Below are 12,546 nucleotides of genomic sequence, written 5' to 3'. Positions count from 1 at the left end.
CCTCATGTTGAGGTGAAACCTATGTTCCAGTTTGTAACTATTGCTTGTCTCATTGCTGCAGATGACTGACGAGAAATTGGTCTCAGCAATTTTACATCCACCCGGCAGATATTCATAGGTGTTGATAGAATCTCCTGTCAGTCTTCTCCAGACTAAACAGTCCCAGGTTTCTCAGTCTCTCTCCATAGTGGAGACGCTCCAATTCCCTGATCAGCCTGATGGTTCTCTGCTGAACTCTATCCAGAAGGTTCCTGTCTCTCTCAAACTGAGGAGGCCAAAACTGGACACAATATTCCAGCTGTGGTCTCTCTAGGGAAGAAAGGTAGAAGAACCTTCCTAGATCTGCTGGACACACTTTTCTTGCAGCACCCAGCATGCCATTGGCTCTCTTCGTCAGAAAGACACGTTGCTGTCCGTCAGGGTCTAGAGAACAGAGATTAACAATATCTCTGTCCAGAGGAGAAAGATCTGTTCTTATGGATTTACATGTTGTGAAATTAAGGTGCAAGCGAGACCATATAACAACACAATACTATTTATTAAAGAACAAAACAGAGGGGGAGACAAAAGGGGAAAGAAAAGGGGAGGGAGAGGGAACAGCAGAGAAAAAAGGGAAGAAGCAAGGAAGGAAAACAGCAGGGCTTATATCACTATCAGCCTAAGGTGGGGGGGGGGGGAGAGGGGTTCTTCTTTAGAGTTCTTCAGGAGTTCTTCTAGTGGAGGTGCTCTTCTGGAGGTGCTCTGGTGGAGGTGCACTGTAGAGGTACACTTCTGGAGGTGCTCTGGTGTCCTTTGATAGAGTTTTTTAGATCAATGTCCAGGTGCAGCGCTCCAGGGAATCTTCCTGTGTGTTCATGCATTCACAGGGGTCCAGCGGCCGGCGGCACCGGGGAGGGCCTCCGCCCCCTCCCTGTGCCACTTACCTGTCCGTACCCCAAATACACATAAGCCTTTTCTCTTCAGGGTAGATGATGTAAGACGTGCACATCCTGGGTATTCAAGCCAGGCTGAGGTCCGGGAAGTCCGCAAAGGCCCCGTATCCCTGTTGATTTGCATCCCTGAGCTTTCGGCCAGGTACCTCAGCTGAGCCCAGAAGGGTAACAAAGGCCATTTAAGAGACAATTTAGACTCTAATACTGTCTGCTGCAGAACTTGCTCTTCACCAGGACTCAGATGCAGGGCCCTGCACTTCTTGTCCTTATTGAACTTCATGTGGCTAGCTTTTGTCGGGCACTCAGCCTGCCCAGATCTCGTTGGATGGCAGCACAGCTTCATGGGGTGTCAGGCACCACCTTCAGTTTTGTATCATCAGCAAACATGTTGAGAGTACACTTAATCCCCTTATACAGGTTGTTGATAAAGGCATTGAACAAAACTAAACCAAATAATGATCCCTGAGGATGCCAGTCACTGTCTGGATGGTAGCACGCGTCTGCTGTGGCACAGTTCTTACTGTGACCATCTCTCTACGTAACTATAATGCAGTCCCATAAAGAGTTCATATTGAAGTTCCTGAAGTTGTTTTACTGCCTTGATGCGTGCAGATGGATTCTGCACCAGATGGTGGAAGAGGTTGCGTGGCCGGGAACTTTCCAAGACTGAGGGCAAGATGATCTCCTTGGGCATGTTTGTATTGCCAAAGAAGAAGTGGCTGAGCTTTTTTGCTTTCAGGCAGCAGCCCAGAAATCTCAGGACATCCACCATCCGGACAAAGAGCCTCTCTCTGCACCAGTCTGAAACAGGAATGGTATTCAAGAGGTGCATGACAACTGTCTTCAAGATGTAGGGAGAAATGTCTGTACTCTCCAGGATGTGGGACCAGAGCTTTAGGCATCTGAGGTGGATGGTGCCACCTGGAACCTGTGTGGCTATATGGCTGAAGAATTTGCGCTCCGCCACAGCATAGTTCTCTGTCCATACCGTGCTTGGGGTGTAGGTGTCCTCTGCAGTCTGGCTGCTGAGGAAGATATCTGTGTCACCTTGCTGCACCCCAAAAATCATCTCAAGATTGAGGACTGTCCCGCTGTCACTCGTCAGCTGCAGATGGCAGGAGCTGAAGGAAGGCAGCACCTTCACTTTGTACTGATCTGCCTGAGGCATTGCCACCCAGGCTTCCTTCACCAAGCCCTGGAACCACCTTGCAACTTTGGCTGCATCAAGGTATGAATTGCTGCAGAGGGCAGTACGGAGACTGGGTGCCCGCTTTCTCCATCCCAGCTGCTTCTTGGTGTTGCAGGCGAAGCATCGCATTTTCTGTGTCCCACAGGTGCATTCCAGCTCTACACGGATGCGGGGGCCATGACCTGGAGTCTGCCCTAACACGCCAAGCTCCAGGCAGAAGGTGTACCCAGCGGGGGCCTTCAGTGGCACAAGCAGCTGGTAGACAGCATCATCCTTCTCATGGGGGCACCAGCCTTCGAAGGCACTGCCCACACCAATGGGAAGCTGCAGCACTGGGAAGGAAGTATTTGACAGGCGCTCTTGTAAGAGCTGCACGAAGTGATCCACCAGCTTCTTCACCACCTGACCCCTGGAAATAACCATTTCTATAGACTTCTTATCTTCCAGACCATCTATGTCAATTCCTGCCTCTTCTTTCTCCACGTCTGTGCTCATGTCAAGGCGGCTTTTCGTGATCCACCAGCAGAGCCGAAACAGGAGGACAAGGCTCACAACAATGTCAGCAAAGAGCACAGGTTGATAGTCCATGATAGTCTGCTCCTGAAGCCTTTGCTGCAGGAACATAGGCAGTTGGCTTCTCCTCTCCATCTTCTCCAAGAGTTGAGCCATCTCCTGGTCCATCTCCTTCTCACGCTGTTGCATGTGCTCCCATGTGTCCTCATCCAGCTCCTGCACTGATAACAGGATGAGGGCTTGCAGAAGCAAAGCAACGAGTTTTGTAGCAGCCATGGCCTGTAGGAGAAGGGAAAGAAAGGATTCAGTAGGGCTGGGAAGGAGGGATTTAGTGGTGGAGAGCAAGCACAGAAGCTGCAGGAAAGTGGGAGCAGGTATCCCCTCAAGGGCTGCAGACAGCCGAGATTCCACAAGGCCCTGTATCAAGGCCCTGTATCCAACCCCAGCACAGGCAGCACCCTGTGAGCACCTGGGCCCTCAGTGCAGGGTGAGGCCTCCTACCCCACACCCCTCCTCAAGACTCCAGTCTCTGCCTTGGCCCTCCCCCAGCCTTCCCTCCCTGTGCCCACACTCACCGTTCGCCCACGCTGTACTGGAGCACAGCTGCCCACTGCAGCAGTTATAGCCACCCTCCCATTGTGACGTCACAAGGTCAGGTGGAGTTGCCATGCCAACTGGCCACTCCCACTGGCTCACTGCAGCCACTCACAGCCACCCAAGGCAGCCAGAGGCCTGACCCTTACTGTCTCTCTCAAACTGAGGAGGCCAAAACTGGACACAATATTCCAGCTGTGGTCTCTCTAGGGAAGAAAGGTAGAAGAACCTTCCTAGATCTGCTGGACACACTTTTCTTGCAGCACCCAGCATGCCATTGGCTCTCTTCGTCAGAAAGACACATTGCTGTCCGTCAGGGTCTAGAGAACAGAGATTAACAATATCTCTGTCCAGAGGAGAAAGATCTGTTCTTATGGATTTACAGGTTGTGAAATTAAGGTGCAAGCGAGACCATATAACAACACAATACTATTTATTAAAGAACAAAACAGAGGGGGAGACAAAAGGGGAAAGAAAAGGGGAGGGAGAGGGAACAGCAGAGAAAAAAGGGAAGAAGCAAGGAAGGAAAACAGCAGGGCTTATATCACTATCAGCCTAAGGTGGGGGGGGGGGGAGAGGGGTTCTTCTTTAGAGTTCTTCAGGAGTTCTTCTAGTGGAGGTGCTCTTCTGGAGGTGCTCTGGTGGAGGTGCACTGTAGAGGTACACTTCTGGAGGTGCTCTGGTGTCCTTTGATAGAGTTTTTTAGATCAATGTCCAGGTGCAGCGCTCCAGGGAATCTTCCTGTGTGTTCATGCATTCACAGGGGTCCAGCGGCCGGCGGCACCGGGGAGGGCCTCCGCCCCCTCCCTGTGCCACTTACCTGTCCGTACCCCAAATACACATAAGCCTTTTCTCTTCAGGGTAGATGATGTAAGACGTGCACATCCTGGGTATTCAAGCCAGGCTGAGGTCCGGGAAGTCCGCAAAGGCCCCGTATCCCTGTTGATTTGCATCCCTGAGCTTTCGGCCAGGTACCTCAGCTGAGCCCAGAAGGGTAACAAAGGCCATTTAAGAGACAATTTAGACTCTAATACTGTCTGCTGCAGAACTTGCTCTTCACCAGGACTCAGATGCAGGGCCCTGCACTTCTTGTCCTTATTGAACTTCATGTGGCTAGCTTTTGTCGGGCACTCAGCCTGCCCAGATCTCGTTGGATGGCAGCACAGCTTCATGGGGTGTCAGGCACCACCTTCAGTTTTGTATCATCAGCAAACATGTTGAGAGTACACTTAATCCCCTTATACAGGTTGTTGATAAAGGCATTGAACAAAACTAAACCAAATAATGATCCCTGAGGATGCCAGTCACTGTCTGGATGGTAGCACGCGTCTGCTGTGGCACAGTTCTTACTGTGACCATCTCTCTACGTAACTATAATGCAGTCCCATAAAGAGTTCATATTGAAGTTCCTGAAGTTGTTTTACTGCCTTGATGCGTGCAGATGGATTCTGCACCAGATGGTGGAAGAGGTTGCGTGGCCGGGAACTTTCCAAGACTGAGGGCAAGATGATCTCCTTGGGCATGTTTGTATTGCCAAAGAAGAAGTGGCTGAGCTTTTTTGCTTTCAGGCAGCAGCCCAGAAATCTCAGGACATCCACCATCCGGACAAAGAGCCTCTCTCTGCACCAGTCTGAAACAGGAATGGTATTCAAGAGGTGCATGACAACTGTCTTCAAGATGTAGGGAGAAATGTCTGTACTCTCCAGGATGTGGGACCAGAGCTTTAGGCATCTGAGGTGGATGGTGCCACCTGGAACCTGTGTGGCTATATGGCTGAAGAATTTGCGCTCCGCCACAGCATAGTTCTCTGTCCATACCGTGCTTGGGGTGTAGGTGTCCTCTGCAGTCTGGCTGCTGAGGAAGATATCTGTGTCACCTTGCTGCACCCCAAAAATCATCTCAAGATTGAGGACTGTCCCGCTGTCACTCGTCAGCTGCAGATGGCAGGAGCTGAAGGAAGGCAGCACCTTCACTTTGTACTGATCTGCCTGAGGCATTGCCACCCAGGCTTCCTTCACCAAGCCCTGGAACCACCTTGCAACTTTGGCTGCATCAAGGTATGAATTGCTGCAGAGGGCAGTACGGAGACTGGGTGCCCGCTTTCTCCATCCCAGCTGCTTCTTGGTGTTGCAGGCGAAGCATCGCATTTTCTGTGTCCCACAGGTGCATTCCAGCTCTACACGGATGCGGGGGCCATGACCTGGAGTCTGCCCTAACACGCCAAGCTCCAGGCAGAAGGTGTACCCAGCGGGGGCCTTCAGTGGCACAAGCAGCTGGTAGACAGCATCATCCTTCTCATGGGGGCACCAGCCTTCGAAGGCACTGCCCACACCAATGGGAAGCTGCAGCACTGGGAAGGAAGTATTTGACAGGCGCTCTTGTAAGAGCTGCACGAAGTGATCCACCAGCTTCTTCACCACCTGACCCCTGGAAATAACCATTTCTATAGACTTCTTATCTTCCAGACCATCTATGTCAATTCCTGCCTCTTCTTTCTCCACGTCTGTGCTCATGTCAAGGCGGCTTTTCGTGATCCACCAGCAGAGCCGAAACAGGAGGACAAGGCTCACAACAATGTCAGCAAAGAGCACAGGTTGATAGTCCATGATAGTCTGCTCCTGAAGCCTTTGCTGCAGGAACATAGGCAGTTGGCTTCTCCTCTCCATCTTCTCCAAGAGTTGAGCCATCTCCTGGTCCATCTCCTTCTCACGCTGTTGCATGTGCTCCCATGTGTCCTCATCCAGCTCCTGCACTGATAACAGGATGAGGGCTTGCAGAAGCAAAGCAACGAGTTTTGTAGCAGCCATGGCCTGTAGGAGAAGGGAAAGAAAGGATTCAGTAGGGCTGGGAAGGAGGGATTTAGTGGTGGAGAGCAAGCACAGAAGCTGCAGGAAAGTGGGAGCAGGTATCCCCTCAAGGGCTGCAGACAGCCGAGATTCCACAAGGCCCTGTATCAAGGCCCTGTATCCAACCCCAGCACAGGCAGCACCCTGTGAGCACCTGGGCCCTCAGTGCAGGGTGAGGCCTCCTACCCCACACCCCTCCTCAAGACTCCAGTCTCTGCCTTGGCCCTCCCCCAGCCTTCCCTCCCTGTGCCCACACTCACCGTTCGCCCACGCTGTACTGGAGCACAGCTGCCCACTGCAGCAGTTATAGCCACCCTCCCATTGTGACGTCACAAGGTCAGGTGGAGTTGCCATGCCAACTGGCCACTCCCACTGGCTCACTGCAGCCACTCACAGCCACCCAAGGCAGCCAGAGGCCTGACCCTTACTGTCTCTCTCAAACTGAGGAGGCCAAAACTGGACACAATATTCCAGCTGTGGTCTCTCTAGGGAAGAAAGGTAGAAGAACCTTCCTAGATCTGCTGGACACACTTTTCTTGCAGCACCCAGCATGCCATTGGCTCTCTTCGTCAGAAAGACACATTGCTGTCCGTCAGGGTCTAGAGAACAGAGATTAACAATATCTCTGTCCGGAGGAGAAAGATCTGTTCTTATGGATTTACATGTTGTGAAATTAAGGTGCAAGCGAGACCATATAACAACACAATACTATTTATTAAAGAACAAAACAGAGGGGGAGACAAAAGGGGAAAGAAAAGGGGAGGGAGAGGGAACAGCAGAGAAAAAAGGGAAGAAGCAAGGAAGGAAAACAGCAGGGCTTATATCACTATCAGCCTAAGGTGGGGGGGGGGGAGAGGGGTTCTTCTTTAGAGTTCTTCAGGAGTTCTTCTAGTGGAGGTGCTCTTCTGGAGGTGCTCTGGTGGAGGTGCACTGTAGAGGTACACTTCTGGAGGTGCTCTGGTGTCCTTTGATAGAGTTTTTTAGATCAATGTCCAGGTGCAGCGCTCCAGGGAATCTTCCTGTGTGTTCATGCATTCACAGGGGTCCAGCGGCCGGCGGCACCGGGGAGGGCCTCCGCCCCCTCCCTGTGCCACTTACCTGTCCGTACCCCAAATACACATAAGCCTTTTCTCTTCAGGGTAGATGATGTAAGACGTGCACATCCTGGGTATTCAAGCCAGGCTGAGGTCCGGGAAGTCCGCAAAGGCCCCGTATCCCTGTTGATTTGCATCCCTGAGCTTTCGGCCAGGTACCTCAGCTGAGCCCAGAAGGGTAACAAAGGCCATTTAAGAGACAATTTAGACTCTAATACTGTCTGCTGCAGAACTTGCTCTTCACCAGGACTCAGATGCAGGGCCCTGCACTTCTTGTCCTTATTGAACTTCATGTGGCTAGCTTTTGTCGGGCACTCAGCCTGCCCAGATCTCGTTGGATGGCAGCACAGCTTCATGGGGTGTCAGGCACCACCTTCAGTTTTGTATCATCAGCAAACATGTTGAGAGTACACTTAATCCCCTTATACAGGTTGTTGATAAAGGCATTGAACAAAACTAAACCAAATAATGATCCCTGAGGATGCCAGTCACTGTCTGGATGGTAGCACGCGTCTGCTGTGGCACAGTTCTTACTGTGACCATCTCTCTACGTAACTATAATGCAGTCCCATAAAGAGTTCATATTGAAGTTCCTGAAGTTGTTTTACTGCCTTGATGCGTGCAGATGGATTCTGCACCAGATGGTGGAAGAGGTTGCGTGGCCGGGAACTTTCCAAGACTGAGGGCAAGATGATCTCCTTGGGCATGTTTGTATTGCCAAAGAAGAAGTGGCTGAGCTTTTTTGCTTTCAGGCAGCAGCCCAGAAATCTCAGGACATCCACCATCCGGACAAAGAGCCTCTCTCTGCACCAGTCTGAAACAGGAATGGTATTCAAGAGGTGCATGACAACTGTCTTCAAGATGTAGGGAGAAATGTCTGTACTCTCCAGGATGTGGGACCAGAGCTTTAGGCATCTGAGGTGGATGGTGCCACCTGGAACCTGTGTGGCTATATGGCTGAAGAATTTGCGCTCCGCCACGGCATAGTTCTCTGTCCATACCGTGCTTGGGGTGTAGGTGTCCTCTGCAGTCTGGCTGCTGAGGAAGATATCTGTGTCACCTTGCTGCACCCCAAAAATCATCTCAAGATTGAGGACTGTCCCGCTGTCACTCGTCAGCTGCAGATGGCAGGAGCTGAAGGAAGGCAGCACCTTCACTTTGTACTGATCTGCCTGAGGCATTGCCACCCAGGCTTCCTTCACCAAGCCCTGGAACCACCTTGCAACTTTGGCTGCATCAAGGTATGAATTGCTGCAGAGGGCAGTACGGAGACTGGGTGCCCGCTTTCTCCATCCCAGCTGCTTCTTGGTGTTGCAGGCGAAGCATCGCATTTTCTGTGTCCCACAGGTGCATTCCAGCTCTACACGGATGCGGGGGCCATGACCTGGAGTCTGCCCTAACATGCCAAGCTCCAGGCAGAAGGTGTACCCAGCGGGGGCCTTCAGTGGCACAAGCAGCTGGTAGACAGCATCATCCTTCTCATGGGGGCACCAGCCTTCGAAGGCACTGCCCACACCAATGGGAAGCTGCAGCACTGGGAAGGAAGTATTTGACAGGCGCTCTTGTAAGAGCTGCACGAAGTGATCCACCAGCTTCTTCACCACCTGACCCCTGGAAATAACCATTTCTATAGACTTCTTATCTTCCAGACCATCTATGTCAATTCCTGCCTCTTCTTTCTCCACGTCTGTGCTCATGTCAAGGCGGCTTTTCGTGATCCACCAGCAGAGCCGAAACAGGAGGACAAGGCTCACAACAATGTCAGCAAAGAGCACAGGTTGATAGTCCATGATAGTCTGCTCCTGAAGCCTTTGCTGCAGGAACATAGGCAGTTGGCTTCTCCTCTCCATCTTCTCCAAGAGTTGAGCCATCTCCTGGTCCATCTCCTTCTCACGCTGTTGCATGTGCTCCCATGTGTCCTCATCCAGCTCCTGCACTGATAACAGGATGAGGGCTTGCAGAAGCAAAGCAACGAGTTTTGTAGCAGCCATGGCCTGTAGGAGAAGGGAAAGAAAGGATTCAGTAGGGCTGGGAAGGAGGGATTTAGTGGTGGAGAGCAAGCACAGAAGCTGCAGGAAAGTGGGAGCAGGTATCCCCTCAAGGGCTGCAGACAGCCGAGATTCCACAAGGCCCTGTATCAAGGCCCTGTATCCAACCCCAGCACAGGCAGCACCCTGTGAGCACCTGGGCCCTCAGTGCAGGGTGAGGCCTCCTACCCCACACCCCTCCTCAAGACTCCAGTCTCTGCCTTGGCCCTCCCCCAGCCTTCCCTCCCTGTGCCCACACTCACCGTTCGCCCACGCTGTACTGGAGCACAGCTGCCCACTGCAGCAGTTATAGCCACCCTCCCATTGTGACGTCACAAGGTCAGGTGGAGTTGCCATGCCAACTGGCCACTCCCACTGGCTCACTGCAGCCACTCACAGCCACCCAAGGCAGCCAGAGGCCTGACCCTTACTGTCTCTCTCAAACTGAGGAGGCCAAAACTGGACACAATATTCCAGCTGTGGTCTCTCTAGGGAAGAAAGGTAGAAGAACCTTCCTAGATCTGCTGGACACACTTTTCTTGCAGCACCCAGCATGCCATTGGCTCTCTTCGTCAGAAAGACACGTTGCTGTCCGTCAGGGTCTAGAGAACAGAGATTAACAATATCTCTGTCCAGAGGAGAAAGATCTGTTCTTATGGATTTACAGGTTGTGAAATTAAGGTGCAAGCGAGACCATATAACAACACAATACTATTTATTAAAGAACAAAACAGAGGGGGAGACAAAAGGGGAAAGAAAAGGGGAGGGAGAGGGAACAGCAGAGAAAAAAGGGAAGAAGCAAGGAAGGAAAACAGCAGGGGTTATATCACTATCAGCCTAAGGTGGGGGGGGGGAGAGGGGTTCTTCTTTAGAGTTCTTCAGGAGTTCTTCTAGTGGAGGTGCTCTTCTGGAGGTGCTCTGGTGGAGGTGCACTGTAGAGGTACACTTCTGGAGGTGCTCTGGTGTCCTTTGATAGAGTTTTTTAGATCAATGTCCAGGTGCAGCGCTCCAGGGAATCTTCCTGTGTGTTCATGCATTCACAGGGGTCCAGCGGCCGGCGGCACCGGGGAGGGCCTCCGCCCCCTCCCTGTGCCACTTACCTGTCCGTACCCCAAATACACATAAGCCTTTTCTCTTCAGGGTAGATGATGTAAGACGTGCACATCCTGGGTATTCAAGCCAGGCTGAGGTCCGGGAAGTCCGCAAAGGCCCCGTATCCCTGTTGATTTGCATCCCTGAGCTTTCGGCCAGGTACCTCAGCTGAGCCCAGAAGGGTAACAAAGGCCATTTAAGAGACAATTTAGACTCTAATACTGTCTGCTGCAGAACTTGCTCTTCACCAGGACTCAGATGCAGGACCCTGCACTTCTTGTCCTTATTGAACTTCATGTGGCTAGCTTTTGTCGGGCACTCAGCCTGCCCAGATCTCGTTGGATGGCAGCACAGCTTCATGGGGTGTCAGGCACCACCTTCAGTTTTGTATCATCAGCAAACATGTTGAGAGTACACTTAATCCCCTTATACAGGTTGTTGATAAAGGCATTGAACAAAACTAAACCAAATAATGATCCCTGAGGATGCCAGTCACTGTCTGGATGGTAGCACGCGTCTGCTGTGGCACAGTTCTTACTGTGACCATCTCTCTACGTAACTATAATGCAGTCCCATAAAGAGTTCATATTGAAGTTCCTGAAGTTGTTTTACTGCCTTGATGCGTGCAGATGGATTCTGCACCAGATGGTGGAAGAGGTTGCGTGGCCGGGAACTTTCCAAGACTGAGGGCAAGATGATCTCCTTGGGCATGTTTGTATTGCCAAAGAAGAAGTGGCTGAGCTTTTTTGCTTTCAGGCAGCAGCCCAGAAATCTCAGGACATCCACCATCCGGACAAAGAGCCTCTCTCTGCACCAGTCTGAAACAGGAATGGTATTCAAGAGGTGCATGACAACTGTCTTCAAGATGTAGGGAGAAATGTCTGTACTCTCCAGGATGTGGGACCAGAGCTTTAGGCATCTGAGGTGGATGGTGCCACCTGGAACCTGTGTGGCTATATGGCTGAAGAATTTGCGCTCCGCCACGGCATAGTTCTCTGTCCATACCGTGCTTGGGGTGTAGGTGTCCTCTGCAGTCTGGCTGCTGAGGAAGATATCTGTGTCACCTTGCTGCACCCCAAAAATCATCTCAAGATTGAGGACTGTCCCGCTGTCACTCGTCAGCTGCAGATGGCAGGAGCTGAAGGAAGGCAGCACCTTCACTTTGTACTGATCTGCCTGAGGCATTGCCACCCAGGCTTCCTTCACCAAGCCCTGGAACCACCTTGCAACTTTGGCTGCATCAAGGTATGAATTGCTGCAGAGGGCAGTACGGAGACTGGGTGCCCGCTTTCTCCATCCCAGCTGCTTCTTGGTGTTGCAGGCGAAGCATCGCATTTTCTGTGTCCCACAGGTGCATTCCAGCTCTACACGGATGCGGGGGCCATGACCTGGAGTCTGCCCTAACATGCCAAGCTCCAGGCAGAAGGTGTACCCAGCGGGGGCCTTCAGTGGCACAAGCAGCTGGTAGACAGCATCATCCTTCTCATGGGGGCACCAGCCTTCGAAGGCACTGCCCACACCAATGGGAAGCTGCAGCACTGGGAAGGAAGTATTTGACAGGCGCTCTTGTAAGAGCTGCACGAAGTGATCCACCAGCTTCTTCACCACCTGACCCCTGGAAATAACCATTTCTATAGACTTCTTATCTTCCAGACCATCTATGTCAATTCCTGCCTCTTCTTTCTCCACGTCTGTGCTCATGTCAAGGCGGCTTTTCGTGATCCACCAGCAGAGCCGAAACAGGAGGACAAGGCTCACAACAATGTCAGCAAAGAGCACAGGTTGATAGTCCATGATAGTCTGCTCCTGAAGCCTTTGCTGCAGGAACATAGGCAGTTGGCTTCTCCTCTCCATCTTCTCCAAGAGTTGAGCCATCTCCTGGTCCATCTCCTTCTCACGCTGTTGCATGTGCTCCCATGTGTCCTCATCCAGCTCCTGCACTGATAACAGGATGAGGGCTTGCAGAAGCAAAGCAACGAGTTTTGTAGCAGCCATGGCCTGTAGGAGAAGGGAAAGAAAGGATTCAGTAGGGCTGGGAAGGAGGGATTTAGTGGTGGAGAGCAAGCACAGAAGCTGCAGGAAAGTGGGAGCAGGTATCCCCTCAAGGGCTGCAGACAGCCGAGATTCCACAAGGCCCTGTATCCAACCCCAGCACAGGCAGCACCCTGTGAGCACCTGGGCCCTCAGTGCAGGGTGAGGCCTCCTACCCCACACCCCTCCTCAAGACTCTAGTCTCTGCCTTGGCCCTCCCCCAGCCTT

The 12,546-nt window shown here is 52.0% G+C and overlaps 4 protein-coding genes across 4 annotated transcripts; all 4 read right to left on the bottom strand.

Annotated features, from left to right (window-relative positions):
- Positions 1–1,449: 1,449 nt before the first annotated feature.
- LOC135175788 (inositol 1,4,5-trisphosphate receptor-interacting protein-like 1) lies at positions 1,450–2,910 on the bottom strand. Its single transcript, XM_064144082.1, has one exon. It carries the CDS (start codon positions 2,908–2,910, stop codon positions 1,450–1,452), a length of 1,461 nt encoding a protein of 486 aa, XP_064000152.1.
- A 1,664-nt stretch (positions 2,911–4,574) lies between these two features.
- LOC135175787 (inositol 1,4,5-trisphosphate receptor-interacting protein-like 1) lies at positions 4,575–6,035 on the bottom strand. Its single transcript, XM_064144081.1, has one exon. It carries the CDS (start codon positions 6,033–6,035, stop codon positions 4,575–4,577), a length of 1,461 nt encoding a protein of 486 aa, XP_064000151.1.
- Positions 6,036–7,698: 1,663 nt separating this feature from the next.
- Positions 7,699–9,159, bottom strand: LOC135175786 (inositol 1,4,5-trisphosphate receptor-interacting protein-like 1). The gene has a single exon (XM_064144080.1). It carries the CDS (start codon positions 9,157–9,159, stop codon positions 7,699–7,701), a length of 1,461 nt encoding a protein of 486 aa, XP_064000150.1.
- A 1,662-nt stretch (positions 9,160–10,821) lies between these two features.
- Positions 10,822–12,282, bottom strand: LOC135175785 (inositol 1,4,5-trisphosphate receptor-interacting protein-like 1). Its single transcript, XM_064144079.1, has one exon. The coding sequence runs from the start codon at positions 12,280–12,282 to the stop codon at positions 10,822–10,824; it is 1,461 nt and encodes a 486-aa protein (XP_064000149.1).
- Between the last annotated feature and the right edge of the window lie 264 nt (positions 12,283–12,546).

Source organism: Pogoniulus pusillus, chromosome 6, assembly GCF_015220805.1.
Source record: "Pogoniulus pusillus isolate bPogPus1 chromosome 6, bPogPus1.pri, whole genome shotgun sequence".
Lineage (NCBI taxonomy): Eukaryota > Metazoa > Chordata > Aves > Piciformes > Lybiidae > Pogoniulus > Pogoniulus pusillus.
The sequence above is the reverse complement of the archived record's forward strand: the minus strand, read 5'-3'. Positions and strand labels throughout refer to the sequence as shown.